Source organism: Protomyctophum parallelum, assembly GCF_964188405.1.
Source record: "Protomyctophum parallelum genome assembly, chromosome: 22".
NCBI lineage: Eukaryota > Metazoa > Chordata > Actinopteri > Myctophiformes > Myctophidae > Protomyctophum > Protomyctophum parallelum.
The window spans coordinates 7,843,062-7,856,791 of NC_139714.1; the positions used below are offsets into that span (position 1 = coordinate 7,843,062).

At 44.7% G+C, this 13,730-nt stretch overlaps 1 protein-coding gene across 3 annotated transcripts in view; it reads right to left on the minus strand.

Moving 5' to 3' along the window:
* Nucleotides 1-13,730, minus strand: part of atxn7l1 (ataxin 7-like 1) — a 70,822-nt gene that overhangs the window by 24,148 nt on the left and 32,944 nt on the right. For all 3 annotated transcript variants that reach the window (XM_083758167.1, XM_083758165.1, XM_083758166.1), the window contains 4 exons: nucleotides 11,073-11,277; nucleotides 10,438-10,876; nucleotides 6,283-6,430; nucleotides 848-930 (listed from right to left, as the gene is read on the minus strand). In XM_083758167.1, the coding sequence (XP_083614293.1) occupies nucleotides 848-930; nucleotides 6,283-6,430; nucleotides 10,438-10,876; nucleotides 11,073-11,277 (875 nt within the window). The remainder of the gene's footprint in view (nucleotides 1-847; nucleotides 931-6,282; nucleotides 6,431-10,437; nucleotides 10,877-11,072; nucleotides 11,278-13,730) is intronic.

The following is a 13,730-nucleotide window of genomic DNA, read 5'->3' on the forward strand; positions in this document are numbered from 1 at the left end:
CCGGGAGGGTTTTATAAACCCTTATAAATTGCTTCAAATGCCCAGGGTTTTACACGTATCACCTGTAGTGTATCGCTACGCTCACAGACCATTCAGTACAATGTGTATTACAATGCACGTTCAATGGTTCGTAGTGGAAAAACACTGAGAGGTGGACTTTCAGCCCGAACCCTGGAATGTGTATTATTCACAACTCTGCATGCGCTGCGCGCTGACAGCACTGGTCCCGACCGCAGATAGACTGTTGTGTTGTCTGCTCTCCGTGAGGAAAGCTTGAAATGCCAAAGAACTATAATCTCATCATTGACATGCAGAAAAAGTAGGCTACTGTTTTCTTAGCTTTGTGACTGACCAATTAGAAGCAGATTGTATTGTCTGCAAAGGAACTATGTGTCACAAATAAAAGTTCTGTCCTGCTAGCCCATGTCATGTCAACAACACAGACAAGGTAGCTGTGCGCGAGGTGAATCCTTCTGCAAATTAAATTGGTTCGCTCAGTTTCTGCCCCCTCAACATCGCAACTCTTCTATTAGATGGCTCTGGCTCCTCCAACAAGGACTGCACTAGGGCTGTCACGATTACAAATTTAAGTCGATGATAAATTGTCACACAAATAATTGGGTTTAGCGATTTAACTGTGTTTTGTTTTTGCATTGAACATTGGAAAGGTTACAATTTGTATTTCTGCTTGCCTTTTAGGCTCCGTAATCACAAATTGCACAGGGCAAATGACAAATCACTTAAAAATACAAAGAAACCACAGACACAAGTAATTATACAGATGGATTGTCATCATTGAGCACGATGGACAACGTTGTGTGTGCGTGCGTCTGTGTGCATGAGCTACCTTGCATGTGAGAGAACGTGTGCAGGATCGTTTGCTCTCAGGATCCTGGACTCCACAGTGCTTGTCAGGATCAAACACCCTGCCTGCAAAAACACACACACACACACACACACACACACACACACACACACACACACACACATAAATGGTAAATGGTGCATTTATATAGCGCCTTTATCCAAGGCGCTTTACAGAGATTGTGCATTACATTCACACACACATTCATACACCGATGGCAGCGGAAACCATGCAAGGCACCAACTAGCACATCGGGAGCAATTAGGGGTTCAGTGTCTTGCTCAAGGACACTTCGACAGTAACTCTGGGGGAGCCCGGGTTCGAACTGGCAACCTTACGGTTACCATCCAGGCACTCTACCCCTGAGCCACCGCCACCCACACACACACACACACACACACACACACACACACACAGGTTGAGAACCACTGCATTACACCAAAGACCCCCAAATGCTACCACTTTTTAGTCTTTTTCTCTTTTTCCATTTATACAGCGCTTTTAATATCCAAAGTGCTTCAACTAGATTGTGCGTTACATTCACCCATTCACACACACATTCATACTCCGATTGCGGAGGAAACCACCCAAGGCACCAACCTGCACATGGGGAGCAATTAGGGGTTCTTGCTTAAGAGTCTTGCTCAAGGACACTTTGACAGTAACTGTGGGGCAGTGTTATTTTTGGCAGCAAATTTAGATTTTAGTTTTAATCAGTCTCTTGAATAGTTTTCATTTAGTTTTAGTCGACTAAAACATCATAAGATTTTAGTCGACTAAATCAACCGTATATTTAGTCGACTAAAAACTAGACTAGACTAGACTAATCTAGACTAAACTAGGCTAACACTAAAACATTCCAGGTGACTAAAATGTGACTAAAACTAAATGAAAACTATTCAAGGGACTATGACTAAAACTAAAATCTAAATTTGCTGCCAAAAACAACACTGCACTGGAGGTACTCCTACTGGGAGGTGTATAGGACGAAGGCTCTACGTCCTCCAGTGGGGGCTCCTCACTGGCAGGTGCGTAGGTAGGTAGCATACAACAGCAGTGACAACACACACGGAGGAACAATTAGCATAACGGCTAAGTTGGGGAGAAAAAATACAGAAAAGAAGGGAAAAAAAGGGAAAATTGTGAGAAACAAACCCCACAGTCTGGCTCGCGGCGGCATCTAGTGGTAAGCCAGCTGACCGTCAGCTGCACACAAACACTTCCTGATTACATTACATATCGTAAAATAATCGTGTTGCTTGGCATTAGCACCTGAGTAACAGAGCCAGTGGCAGCACGTGCTCCTGCTGCCAACTATTGCTCGTTGCCACATTCGTCAAGCCTTCGTTACGTCCGTAACTAAAAACAACATGGAACGGATGAATATAAACACAAGGCTTTGGGGCAAAAGTTCATGTTTACCATGCTCTCTCTGTAACCAAGACAATGTAGGCCTGTGGAATAACGGAACAAAATGTGTTTATAGCGGGGTTGGGAAACTTTGACGATGGAGAGGGCCACTATAGTTCCACACTCACTCCAGATGGGCCACATTGCATATTACTCTCGTAGCAAAAATACTAGAGTAATTACGAACTACAAGCTCAAAATGCGTGTGCTCCAGCAAGCACTGACAAAGTTAGGCGCCCATGTTTAATAGAAAGCAATTAGCATTAGCGTTAGCGAACAAGTCCCTGAAGCCAGGGAGGAAGGAGGGCGTGGCCTCAGAGCTCCGTGGCAACAGTCAACAGGTCAGTGTAACCACTGTAATTGACAACATGCAGGCTGCTGTTTGGTTTAAACCCTGTAATCTTTGCATGTGTGTACACTAGAGTGAATGATTTGAGCTGCACAACAAACAGGTAGGCCGACAAGGCAGGAGGGAGTACACGAGACACTTGAATGAACACACACACAAATGAACACGCAAAGACTCATGAACGGACAATCCATCTGAGGTTAGGAGGCAGTGTTGTCATAGAAAGTAGGAGAGAGAGAGAGAGAGAGCAAGAGACAGAGAGAGAGACAGAGAGAGAGAGAGAGCGAGAGAGAGTTGGGGGAGGAGGTGTAGAGGAATCTTATAAAGCGAAGTGGATCTTGGCAGAGGAAGCTCATGAATTAAGAGTGTAAATCAGAGAGTTGGAACGCAGCGTGACAGAACACAGGAACGCAGCACAAACAACATACGGATAGAATAGACAGGAGGGCACAGAGAGAGAGAGGGAGAGGGGAGGGCCGCGGGAGAGAGAGGGATGGAGCGACAGACAGAGGGATGGATGGATGGATAGACGGACAGAGGGATGGAGGAGAGGTATGGACAGACAGACAGAGGGAGGGAGGGATGGCTGCAGAGAGACCAAGTCAAGCCCGACATGAGAGGAAGGGGAAGAGAGAGAATGTATTTTTGTGCAACATCCAGTCAGACTCAGCAAGCAGGTCAGCAGGTCAAACATGCAGCTTTCATCACTCAACAGCGTTGGAAATAAAGCAGTGGTTAAAGTATCAATACTCAGTGGAGGAAAGTAAGTACATTTACTTAAGCACTGTACTTCTTAAGTACAGTTTTGAGGTATTTGTACGCAAGTATTACCAATTTCTAATACTTTAAATTCTACCCCACTACATCGCAGATCTACAAGCTTGTCGATCTGCTAGTTTCACCACTGCAAAAGAGAAAGAGTGAGGAGGAAGATAAAGATGTGCTACAAAGTGAGAGGTAGACAGAGAGAGATAGACAGAGAGAGAGAGAGAGAGAGAGAGAGGTAGACAGAGAGAGGTAGACAGAGAGAGGTAGACAGAGAGAGAGGTAGACAGAGAGAGGTAGACAGAGAGAGGTAGACAGAGAGAGGTAGACAGAGAGAGAGGTAGACAGAGAGGGGTAGACAGAGAGAGGTAGACAGAGAGAGGTAGACAGAGAGAGAGGTAGACAGAGAGGGGTAGACAGAGAGAGAGGTAGACAGAGAGAGGTAGACAGAGAGAGGTAGACAGAGAGAGAGGTAGACAGAGAGAGGTAGACAGAGAGAGGTAGACAGAGAGAGGTAGACAGAGAGAGAGGTAGACAGAGAGAGAGGTAGACAGAGAGAGAGGTAGACAGAGAGAGGTAGACAGAGAGAGGTAGACAGAGAGAGGTAGACAGAGAGAGGGGTAGACAGAGAGAGGTAGACAGAGAGAGGTAGACAGAGAGAGGTAGACAGAGAGAGAGGTAGACAGAGAGAGAGGTAGACAGAGAGAGGTAGACAGAGAGAGGTAGACAGAGAGAGAGGTAGACAGAGAGAGAGGTAGACAGAGAGAGAGGTAGACAGAGAGAGGTAGACAGAGAGAGGTAGACAGAGAGAGGTAGACAGAGAGAGGGGTAGACAGAGAGAGGTAGACAGAGAGAGGTAGACAGAGAGAGGTAGACAGAGAGAGAGGTAGACAGAGAGAGGTAGACAGAGAGAGAGGTAGACAGAGAGAGGTAGACAGAGAGAGGTAGACAGAGAGAGAGGTAGACAGAGAGAGGTAGACAGAGAGAGGTAGACAGAGAGAGAGGTAGACAGAGAGAGAGGTAGACAGAGAGAGAGGTAGACAGAGAGAGAGGTAGACAGAGAGAGGTAGACAGAGAGAGGTAGACAGAGAGAGAGGTAGACAGAGAGAGGTAGACAGAGAGAGGTAGACAGAGAGAGGTAGACAGAGAGAGAGGTAGACAGAGAGAGGTAGACAGAGAGAGGTAGACAGAGAGAGAGGTAGACAGAGAGAGGTAGACAGAGAGAGGTAGACAGAGAGAGGTAGACAGAGAGAGAGAGAGGTAGACAGAGAGAGGTAGACAGTGGAAAAGCAGTAGATGAAGAGAGAAATGAACAGAGAGAGTAAAAGACAGTGAAAATGAAAGAGAGAGAGAGAGATATATATATAGAGAGATATAGAGACCGAGAGAGAGACTCGACACTGATCAGCCTGTAGCCAAACACTCAGCATTGGAACTCGTCCAAACACTGCACAGATAAGAGCTGCTCAGCAAGTGTGTGTGTGTGTGTGTGTGTGTGTGTGCACGAGCGTGTGTGTGTGTGCAAGAAAGAGACAGACCATGACACACCTACATGAAGTCTCTGTGTGAGCGCACGTGTGAGGATGTGCACACGTGTTCATTCGGCATGATTGCCTGTAATTGCCTGTGTCTCCATTAAGTGCGTGGTATGTTTATGCCCTGACACAGACCACATGTGTCAGCCTCAGTGTGCTGTGTGTGTGTGTGTGTGTGTGTGTGTGTGTGTGGGTGTGTGTGAGCGCTGGTGCCTGCACGAGTGCACATCAGAGCTAGTATGAGCTTATTGGTTTTTATAGCGTAAAGCTAATGGGGGGAAAGGAATCGCGTGTGATTTACGACAGGGCTTTTGAAACTCAGGGCTTTTGAAACTCTGACCAGATGAGATGTGCTCTCTCTCGCCCCGGAGACCAAGGCTCATCCAAACAGCCATAAACCCATAAACACACTCTCACCGCTATCGGGATTATTTAAAGATTATTCAAATTCTCGTCTTTTTTTCTCTGCCCACTTTTATTGCAACATAGTGGAGTGGGAGGAAACAGGAAAGAAGGTGGCGGGGGGGGGGGGAGATAAGGTCAGGATTTCGTCGTCTTCTAAGACGAAAAATGTTCGTCCACTACCATTTTTCACTGAGGAAAACGAAATGGAAACTAAATGAAAACTAAGCTGTAAATCAACTGTAGATTTAGTCGACTAAAACTAGACTAACACTAAGACATTCCGGGTGACTAAAATGTGACTAAAACTAAATGAAAACTATTCAAGAGACTAATGACTAAAATCAAAATGTGCTGCCAAAAACAACACTGATCCACCGCAAGGGGAAAGGAGCGGACAGACACAGTGAAAGAGAGGGACACACATCCTCTGTTGTGGCGTTTGACTTCTTCTTTTAAAAACGACCATACTGGTGGTCTGGCACGTTTAGCCTGTTGACTATGAATCACTGTGTGAATTTGACATTACTGTCAACCCATTCTCCAAAGCATACCGCGGCTTGTCTGATTTTAGAGCAGTGGATCTCAACCGTTTCTGCATCAGGCAGGGACCACTTAAAGATAATTCAACACATTCAGACCGTAGGCGTAGGATGTGTGGAAATATGAAATACAACCGACGGATCCAGAGGACATGTACAGTACACACGTCCTAGCGCTTTTTCATTGATATATAAAAAAAACAAAAAAAAAAACAGATTTATTTTTTTGGGGGGAGGGAGGGGGGGGGGGGGGGCAGATTGGCCTCCCCTTCTGCACCATACTCCTTGCTGTTCCGCGCTGGCTTTCAGAGTAAAAGCTGCCATATCCGCCCCGGCACCCCGAGCTCCTATTTTGAAAGAAATCCCGGTGCTCATTGTGTTGACTTTGTCTAGGTTTGTTTGGGGCTCACTCACCCGAGAGTCTCCTGTGCGGCCTGGACGACAAAGATGACGAGGAGGAGGAAGAGGCCTTCACCCTGCTCTGCTGCTTCCTGTCCGCCAGCGACCCACAATTCGACGAAGAAGAAGGCGACGCATTCGACACCGACGAAGGCATCGGCAGCTGTGTCGGGCGAAATACATTTCAAACTAATTTAAGACCATTTTCTTACCGGGATACAAATGGAGACAGGACCCGCTTATTGAGTGTGTTAGAGAAAGCAGTGGATCTCAGTGGATCCCATGTTTTCTTGCACTGACCTATGTTTGGCTTTGCACTGTTGACTATTTTTGTCTTGAGACGTAGTAATACACTTTATTATGACGCACTGATCGACTGTATACATGTTTTTGCTTATCCTTGTTTGCCCTGTTTATTACTTTTATTATTATTATTATTATTGTTTCTTGATGCACCTTGCTTTTCCTTCTGCCTTGTTTCTTTGGTATACTACAGTACTTTTTTATATACGTCTTGTCCTTACTTGTATGTTGTAACCTTAACTGCTGTGCCGCCTCTGCCCTGTGGGATAATAAATCTATCTATCTATCTATCTCAAAGTGGAGTACAGCTTGAGGAGGTTCCGTCCAGGGGGGCAGTCAGACAGATATTTTGTGAAACCACTAAAGAAATCTGGACTTCCTGAAAGTTCATATAATGGCCTGTTGTGGCGCTGTCATTGGGCCCAAAAAAAAACATATCTCCATAGAGGCCCATGTATTTGGGCCCAACTTCACCTAGACTGTATGGTCATGAATACTTTCTGCTTCCAGTCACTAGTTTAAAGTCTCATTTCTCATGTCATAATATTATTTTTGGAAAATGATGGTCCCATTTATTAAAAAGATTACCATAAAGTCACGTATGTTCTGAGGGGCGTGGCTACCGTTACAGTCTATGATCGGGAGCCACCCCCCGTTCGAGTCAAAATAAAAACCAACAAAGAGGAAGGGGGGGGGGGGGGAAGTCCCTCCTCGTTGTCTGGGCCAGCCAATGGGCCAGCTGGGCCCAAACGGATCTAGAAAGATGGCGATTTACAATTCAAGGACTGACTAGGCTTCATTCTATGTCCATATCAGACCCGGAGAACGCTTTGTCCATATTCTCTTTTACAGTCTATGGTTCCGTCCTTACAGGTCTGTAACTCTGAGATTTGTTTGAAAAGTATATTGTATTTGGTTGCGGACCCCCAACTGAAAGGATTTGTGCCTGGGACCCCCATAAGAGAAGAGACACGTTGTGAGCCTGTAGACTGGCTATTTGAAACTAGCCGAAGTATAGTATAAAACAGGGTTAAGTCAGTGGTTGAAAGTAGCTAAGTATATTTACTTAAGTACAATTTTGAGGTATTTATGATTTTTTACTTCTACTACACTAATCTCAGATCCAAATATCGTACTTTTACTCCACTATATTTATTTGACAGCTTTGGTTACTAGTCATTTTGTATATTTTGGGTTAATACCACAAAACATACATTACCACTTCAGCCCTATATACATTTTGGCTATTTTCAAAAAAGAAAAGAAAGGGAAATTGGAAACTTGAAATGGGACATTCTGCACTTTACTCTAGTACATTTTTTATTCAGTACTTTAATTAATTGTTCCCCATTTTTTTTCTGGGGTCCCGCCGAAACCCTCTCGGACCAAACTTCTAGAACCACTGGCGTAAGGAGTTTAGGAGATACAGACACCTCTGTAATCCTAGACATAATCCCACAACCCAGATGGCAATTAGTTAATGCAGAGACGAGAGAGAGAGAGTCATCTCACCAGTAATGGTGAAAAGCACATTGTAGGCTGACACCATACATAAGGGGGAGGCGCCATAAGGCGTCATGTGGCACTGAGACAGTTAAGTATTTAGTGTATACAAAAGTATCAATACTGCGTTTGTAGAAGTACTCTGTTACAAGTAGAAGTCACGTATAAAAAGAAAAGGCGTGATGTCACGAGGCGTGACCATATATGGACGCGTGACACGACTGACTGACGGGATATGCAAGTTTTCATAGTTAACTGCGACCTACAGTCACAACAAAAGTTTCAGCATCAAAATATACTTAGTAAAAGTACTCATTGTGCAGTATGTCCAATTTCAAAATGTATAAAAGTTTTTTTTTGGAAGTAGCCGATCTACAAGCTCACAACACGTCGCATCGACACATTGTGAGCTCATAGATCTATTTTCAAATGACCAAAATACAGTTAACTAATGAATTAAGTTTTTAAATCATTCTAGTGGGGTAAAAGTGCAAAATTGATAATTGTAAATACTCAAAAGTGTACTTAAGTACAGTACTTGAGTAAATATTGCTTAGTTAGTTACACCACTGCATCAGCGATGTGCACAATGCTTCAGTGGATCCAGTGCTAGGAAGAACTCAAGCTCTATGAGCTTGTAGATCTGCTATTTTTCAATAGCTAAAGTATAACATAAGCAGGGCTGCACACAACTTTTTTGGTCTAGTACTCAGAGGAGCACCTGGAGGAGTTACTTGGTGCTCCTAAAATGCGGCGACCCGTCTCGCCGGATGGATAAAAGAGGGATGAATAACTTATAGCAAAACAATATTTATTGGATGAGTGGGGAGTCAATGGAGGGTATTGCAACTCTAGATTTAGCCCTAGAATGGCTCTTGTTGTAGATTCATCCCATTATTAAAAATATATAAATTTGCTAAAATCTAGGTCCATGTGTGGTCCAGCCCTATGGAATGCATATTATAATATTAAAGTTAACAACTTAATACTTCCTAAGGATAATATGAGCATCAAAGCAATAATTAGATTTTTTATTATTTTGTATTTAAATAACCAATCTACTAGCTCACAACGTGTTGCGACACGTTGTGAGCTTGCAGATCAGCTATTTTTTTTAACATGCGACACATCGTACGGCGAATCATACATCAGGCTTCCCTAGTTCCCTTTTGTTTTTAGCTGAGGCGACGTACGTAGTCAGACAGTCAGACACACATGGCTCCTCGGTGCAAAAATAAACAGTGTACACTACCCGACTTTACGATAATAAGGCACAGTATGTCGAGACACGGTGTTCATGTTGGGCAGCAGCAGTGCCAGTCCGCAATGCTTTAAACTCTTCCCACTCCACTATGTCGGAACTAAAACCTTAGTACCCGTAAAAAGTCGGTGGCCGGTGCCTAGGCTGTGAGAGACGCTAATATGGTTTCTGCCTCGGATTCGGGTTTTGAGACGGCATCGCACACGAGCAACCATGCTGCTCCAACAGCCGGAAAACAAACACAAGCACAGCGGCAAATGGGAAGAGTGCAAAGCATGCCCTTTTACACCGGGGACTACAGTAGTTTGCTATCTGAAACGGAGAAGACGAAACTATTTGTGTAAGGTTTTCCTGTCAACCGCCCTCCGCCTCCTCCCAGGCTCCCAGCAGAAAGCAGCATGAATCCTCCCCCTTTTGAGTAAGGACGCGCTGTGATTGGGCCAGTAGCCACTTTGAGTGGCAGTCGGTGGAAAATGCTCTCGCCACAGAATTTACTAGTATTCTGGCCATAATAATCATTCTAGGCGGCCCCGGCTGTTGGTACGCAGAAGCGCTTCCCGGCGCTTGATTGACAGCGCATTTTGAATTTTTACGACGCATGCGCGGTGGCGCACCACTTATGTGCAGCCCTGAACATAAGGCTTAAAACACCAACGGGGGTTCCTGCCCCAAAATGGGTTAAAGTTAAAAACTTGAGAATCAGTCGCCGAGAGTATATGAAATAGTTCTGTAACTTGTGTCCTCCCAGAGCTTTGTTCGGTTCGGCAAGCCCTGCCCGAAGCCGCACGAGGTTTTGATGTCGTTTGTAGAACGCCAAAGCCTTTATTTAGTTTGATCTGGTGTATTTGAAACCAGGGCGTTTGAGTGCATCAATAAAACACATTATTTGAAGACATTCAGCAAAAAATAAAAGAACATTATGGGAAAATAGCCAATCAACAAGCTTGTGAGCTTGAAGATTAGTAAGCTATTTTCACTATGGTTTATGTGGTTGAACACTAAGACCACCTGAGACTGAAGTGTTAAACACAAACTTTTCTACTGTATTTATGATCCTTTGAGGCCTACTAATGAGAGCAACACAAGTGAGACTTCCTCAGCACCTGTAGGCAGTTTGGCGTAGCACCGGCCCTCTGGGAGGGCGAGGGCGACGGGGGAGGTCTGCGCTCCAGCGGGGAGGAGGTGGTGGGGGTGGAGGGCGGTCGTCTGTCCAGGGGGGAGCGCGCCGGGCTGGGCCGCCTGTCCTGCGAGGACGGGGGCGTGACGGAGCGAGGGACGGAGCAGGAGGAAGAGGGGGGAACGCCGAAGACTCCGGCGGCGCGACCGTTCAACAGCTTTTCCCCCGAACGGTGTGGGGTGGGGGGTGTGAGCGGTGAGGAGGAGGAGGGGGGTTTGAGGGAGGAAGGAGAGGCGGAGGAGGGGGGGGGTTTGAGGGAGGAAGGAGAGGAGGAGGAGGAGGAGGAGGTGAGGCGGACGCGAGAGGCTCCGTCCACTCGACTGAGGCACGGCATCTTCTCCAGGGTGACGACTGGGAGAGACACGCTGGACACACGTGAGAGGAGAGAGAGAGGGAGGGAGGGAGGGATGGGACAATGCAGATGTGTTAACCAATTTAGACCCGAGGCAGATTCTAAAAACGCCTTCTAAATCCTGGCCTTAAGATTTCTAAATGGGTTAATAAAGAAAACAAAAATCTTCATCTAAACTATATATATATATATATATATGACATGCTCACCAGGTCTTGTTGCGTGCACCTTTAGGCGGGTACACAGCCAGTGGGGCCTTATTGAAGCGAGAGTGGGGGTAGTCTTTGGGGACCCTGAAGGCCAGCGTGTCCCCAGAGCTGGGGCCTGGGCCTGGGGCCACGGGCGTGGCAGGGGCCATGGGCTTCATGGGGACCAGGGGGACCCTGGACGGGCCTGGAGAGCTGTGACGCTTCTCTGGAATGGACAGAGAGTCAGAGACAGAGATTTAAAGACATGCAACACCTATCCTATAGTATCAACCACCTAGTGCTTGATTGATCAATTCAATTCAATTCCAATAGCATTCATACATTTTAACCACTTGAACCCTAGCGTCCCTATTCGAGGGGGAACACTGGCCAAAACTACTGTGAGCTTGTAGATCGTTAACACGAGATTAATAAAAGGACTCTGGTTTAATGGTCCCAAATACACCTGGGCGTTCTAGGTTAAAGGCAGTGTAGGTTAAAATAAGTGTTAAAAAGCTCTATATTGTGATCATATTACTCATTGCTATATAGTGTTTGTTGCAGTAACAGTAATCTCCATGTCTCTCCAGCTTTTTATTAAATAGAAAATGCATTTTCAGAAACTGAAACTGGAATACAAATTTTATCCAATCATAAGGATACAGATTAAACAAGTGGAATTGTAAGTGATGATGACACAAAGGAATGAGCAGACAAAATTGGATCTGGAACACAAAAAATTAAGCTCATACATAGCTACTCTCTCCTGATATTTTGTCACCTACCTGAAAATGTATTTTCTGTTTATTGCTGGAGAGACACAGAGACCTCTGTTACTGATCAAACACTCTATAGCAATGATTACTATCACAATATAGTGATTTAACCTTTAAAAAAAAAACTTTTCGTTTTAACCAAACAAATATAGAGATTTGGTGTAAGGGAGGCAAAAGAGCGGTCCAAGTACAGAGACAACTCTTGTCAAGTTAACGAAGTATCAATGCTTAAGGGTTTAAATTTAACCCATTCTGGACGGGAACCCCTTTGTGTTTAAAGCATTATGTTATACTATGGCTATTGAAAAATAGCGCGGCACTACGAGCTTGTAGATCTGCTATTTTTGAAAAACCTTGAAAATGTGGTGCAAATCATTGAATATATATTCTTTCAGAGCGAACGTTTTAACTCAAATAGGGGGGGGGGGGGGGTCCCCTGGAACAACATATTTTCAGATGGGGGTCCGTGGCAAAATACAGATAATTCTGGTGCTCCTTGACATGAAATAGTTTGAGAACCATGTATGCAGACAATACGGTTCTGTACACCTGTGTGCCGACTCTTGAGGTGGCTGTTGCAAATCTGTCCATTGATTTCGTCTCCCTGCAGCACAAATTAATAAAGAGCAAACTACTGCTAAATGGCACCAAAACGAAAGCTATGTTGTTCACTCCACGAGCTATTTCAGCTCAAATGACGAAATGAGTATCTCAACTCTCGATGGAACTCCCATTGAGTGGGTGGAACGATACAAATACCTTGGCTTTTGGTTGGATAAACACCTTCATTTCAAATTCCATATTGATTCTTTGTGCAAAAAGCTTAAATTCACTCTGGGTTTCTTCTACAGATTGAAGGCTTGTTTTGCTTGTTCAGCTCGTAAAAAAACTTGTCATTGGTCTCTTTCTGTCCCAATTGGATTATGGTGATACCATTTATAGGTTTGCCTGCTCCTCATCCTTGACCAAATTGGATCCCCTATACCATGCTGCACTGAGATTCATAACAAATGCACCTTTCAGAACGCATCACTGCACGTTGTATGCTGCAGTCGGTTGGTTCTCATTGGCAGCTCGCAGGCTTCAGCATTGGCATATTTTCATTTATAAAGCCATTCTGGGTGACCTGCCGTCTTATTATTTCATCTAAATTCGATCTGGTCCAAAACGGCCTAAACCTCAGGTCAAATGCTTGGCTGCGGTGTGTAGTACCGGCATTCAAATCTGAGGGGGGTAAAAAAGGTCTGGCCTTCTTTGGCCCTTGGTCGTGGAATGATCTACAGTCCAGACTAAAACTGGCTTTGAAAGTTCCCTTGAGAAGTTTCAAAAGGATCATCTTTGATGGACAATCCAACACATGTTTGGATATGTACTAGCCTATGTTCATGACTATATATTTATTATATCGGCTCAGATTGTGGAGATTGTGTATATGGTGTATTTTGCCCTGCTACTAAAAAAGTAGGACAGGTGACTTGTTACTTGCGCAAGCAGAGCGCCCAAGTAATGTTTTCGCCCCGGTCTCTTCCGCCGTGACAGCTGTCCCGCCATTCGATGTTTATGCAGAAAAACATCAAATCTGTGCCTGTTTTGCTGGGACCAAATGACCACAAATGACCACAAATGACCATATTTCTTACGTCATCATTTAGAGCTAGTCATACGTATACTATATACATAATCAGTAAAAATAAAATAGCAAATTGTGCCTGATCTGCTGGAACCAGAGTACGTGGTGTGTATACTGTATGTATGACTAGCTCTTAATGATGACGTAAGAAATATGGTCATTTGTGGTCATTTGGTCCCAGCAAACCAGGCACAGATTTGCTGTTTTCTTGCATAAACATCAAATGGCGGGACAGCTGTCACGGTTTTTGGCGCAAAGTAACCACAGTATACC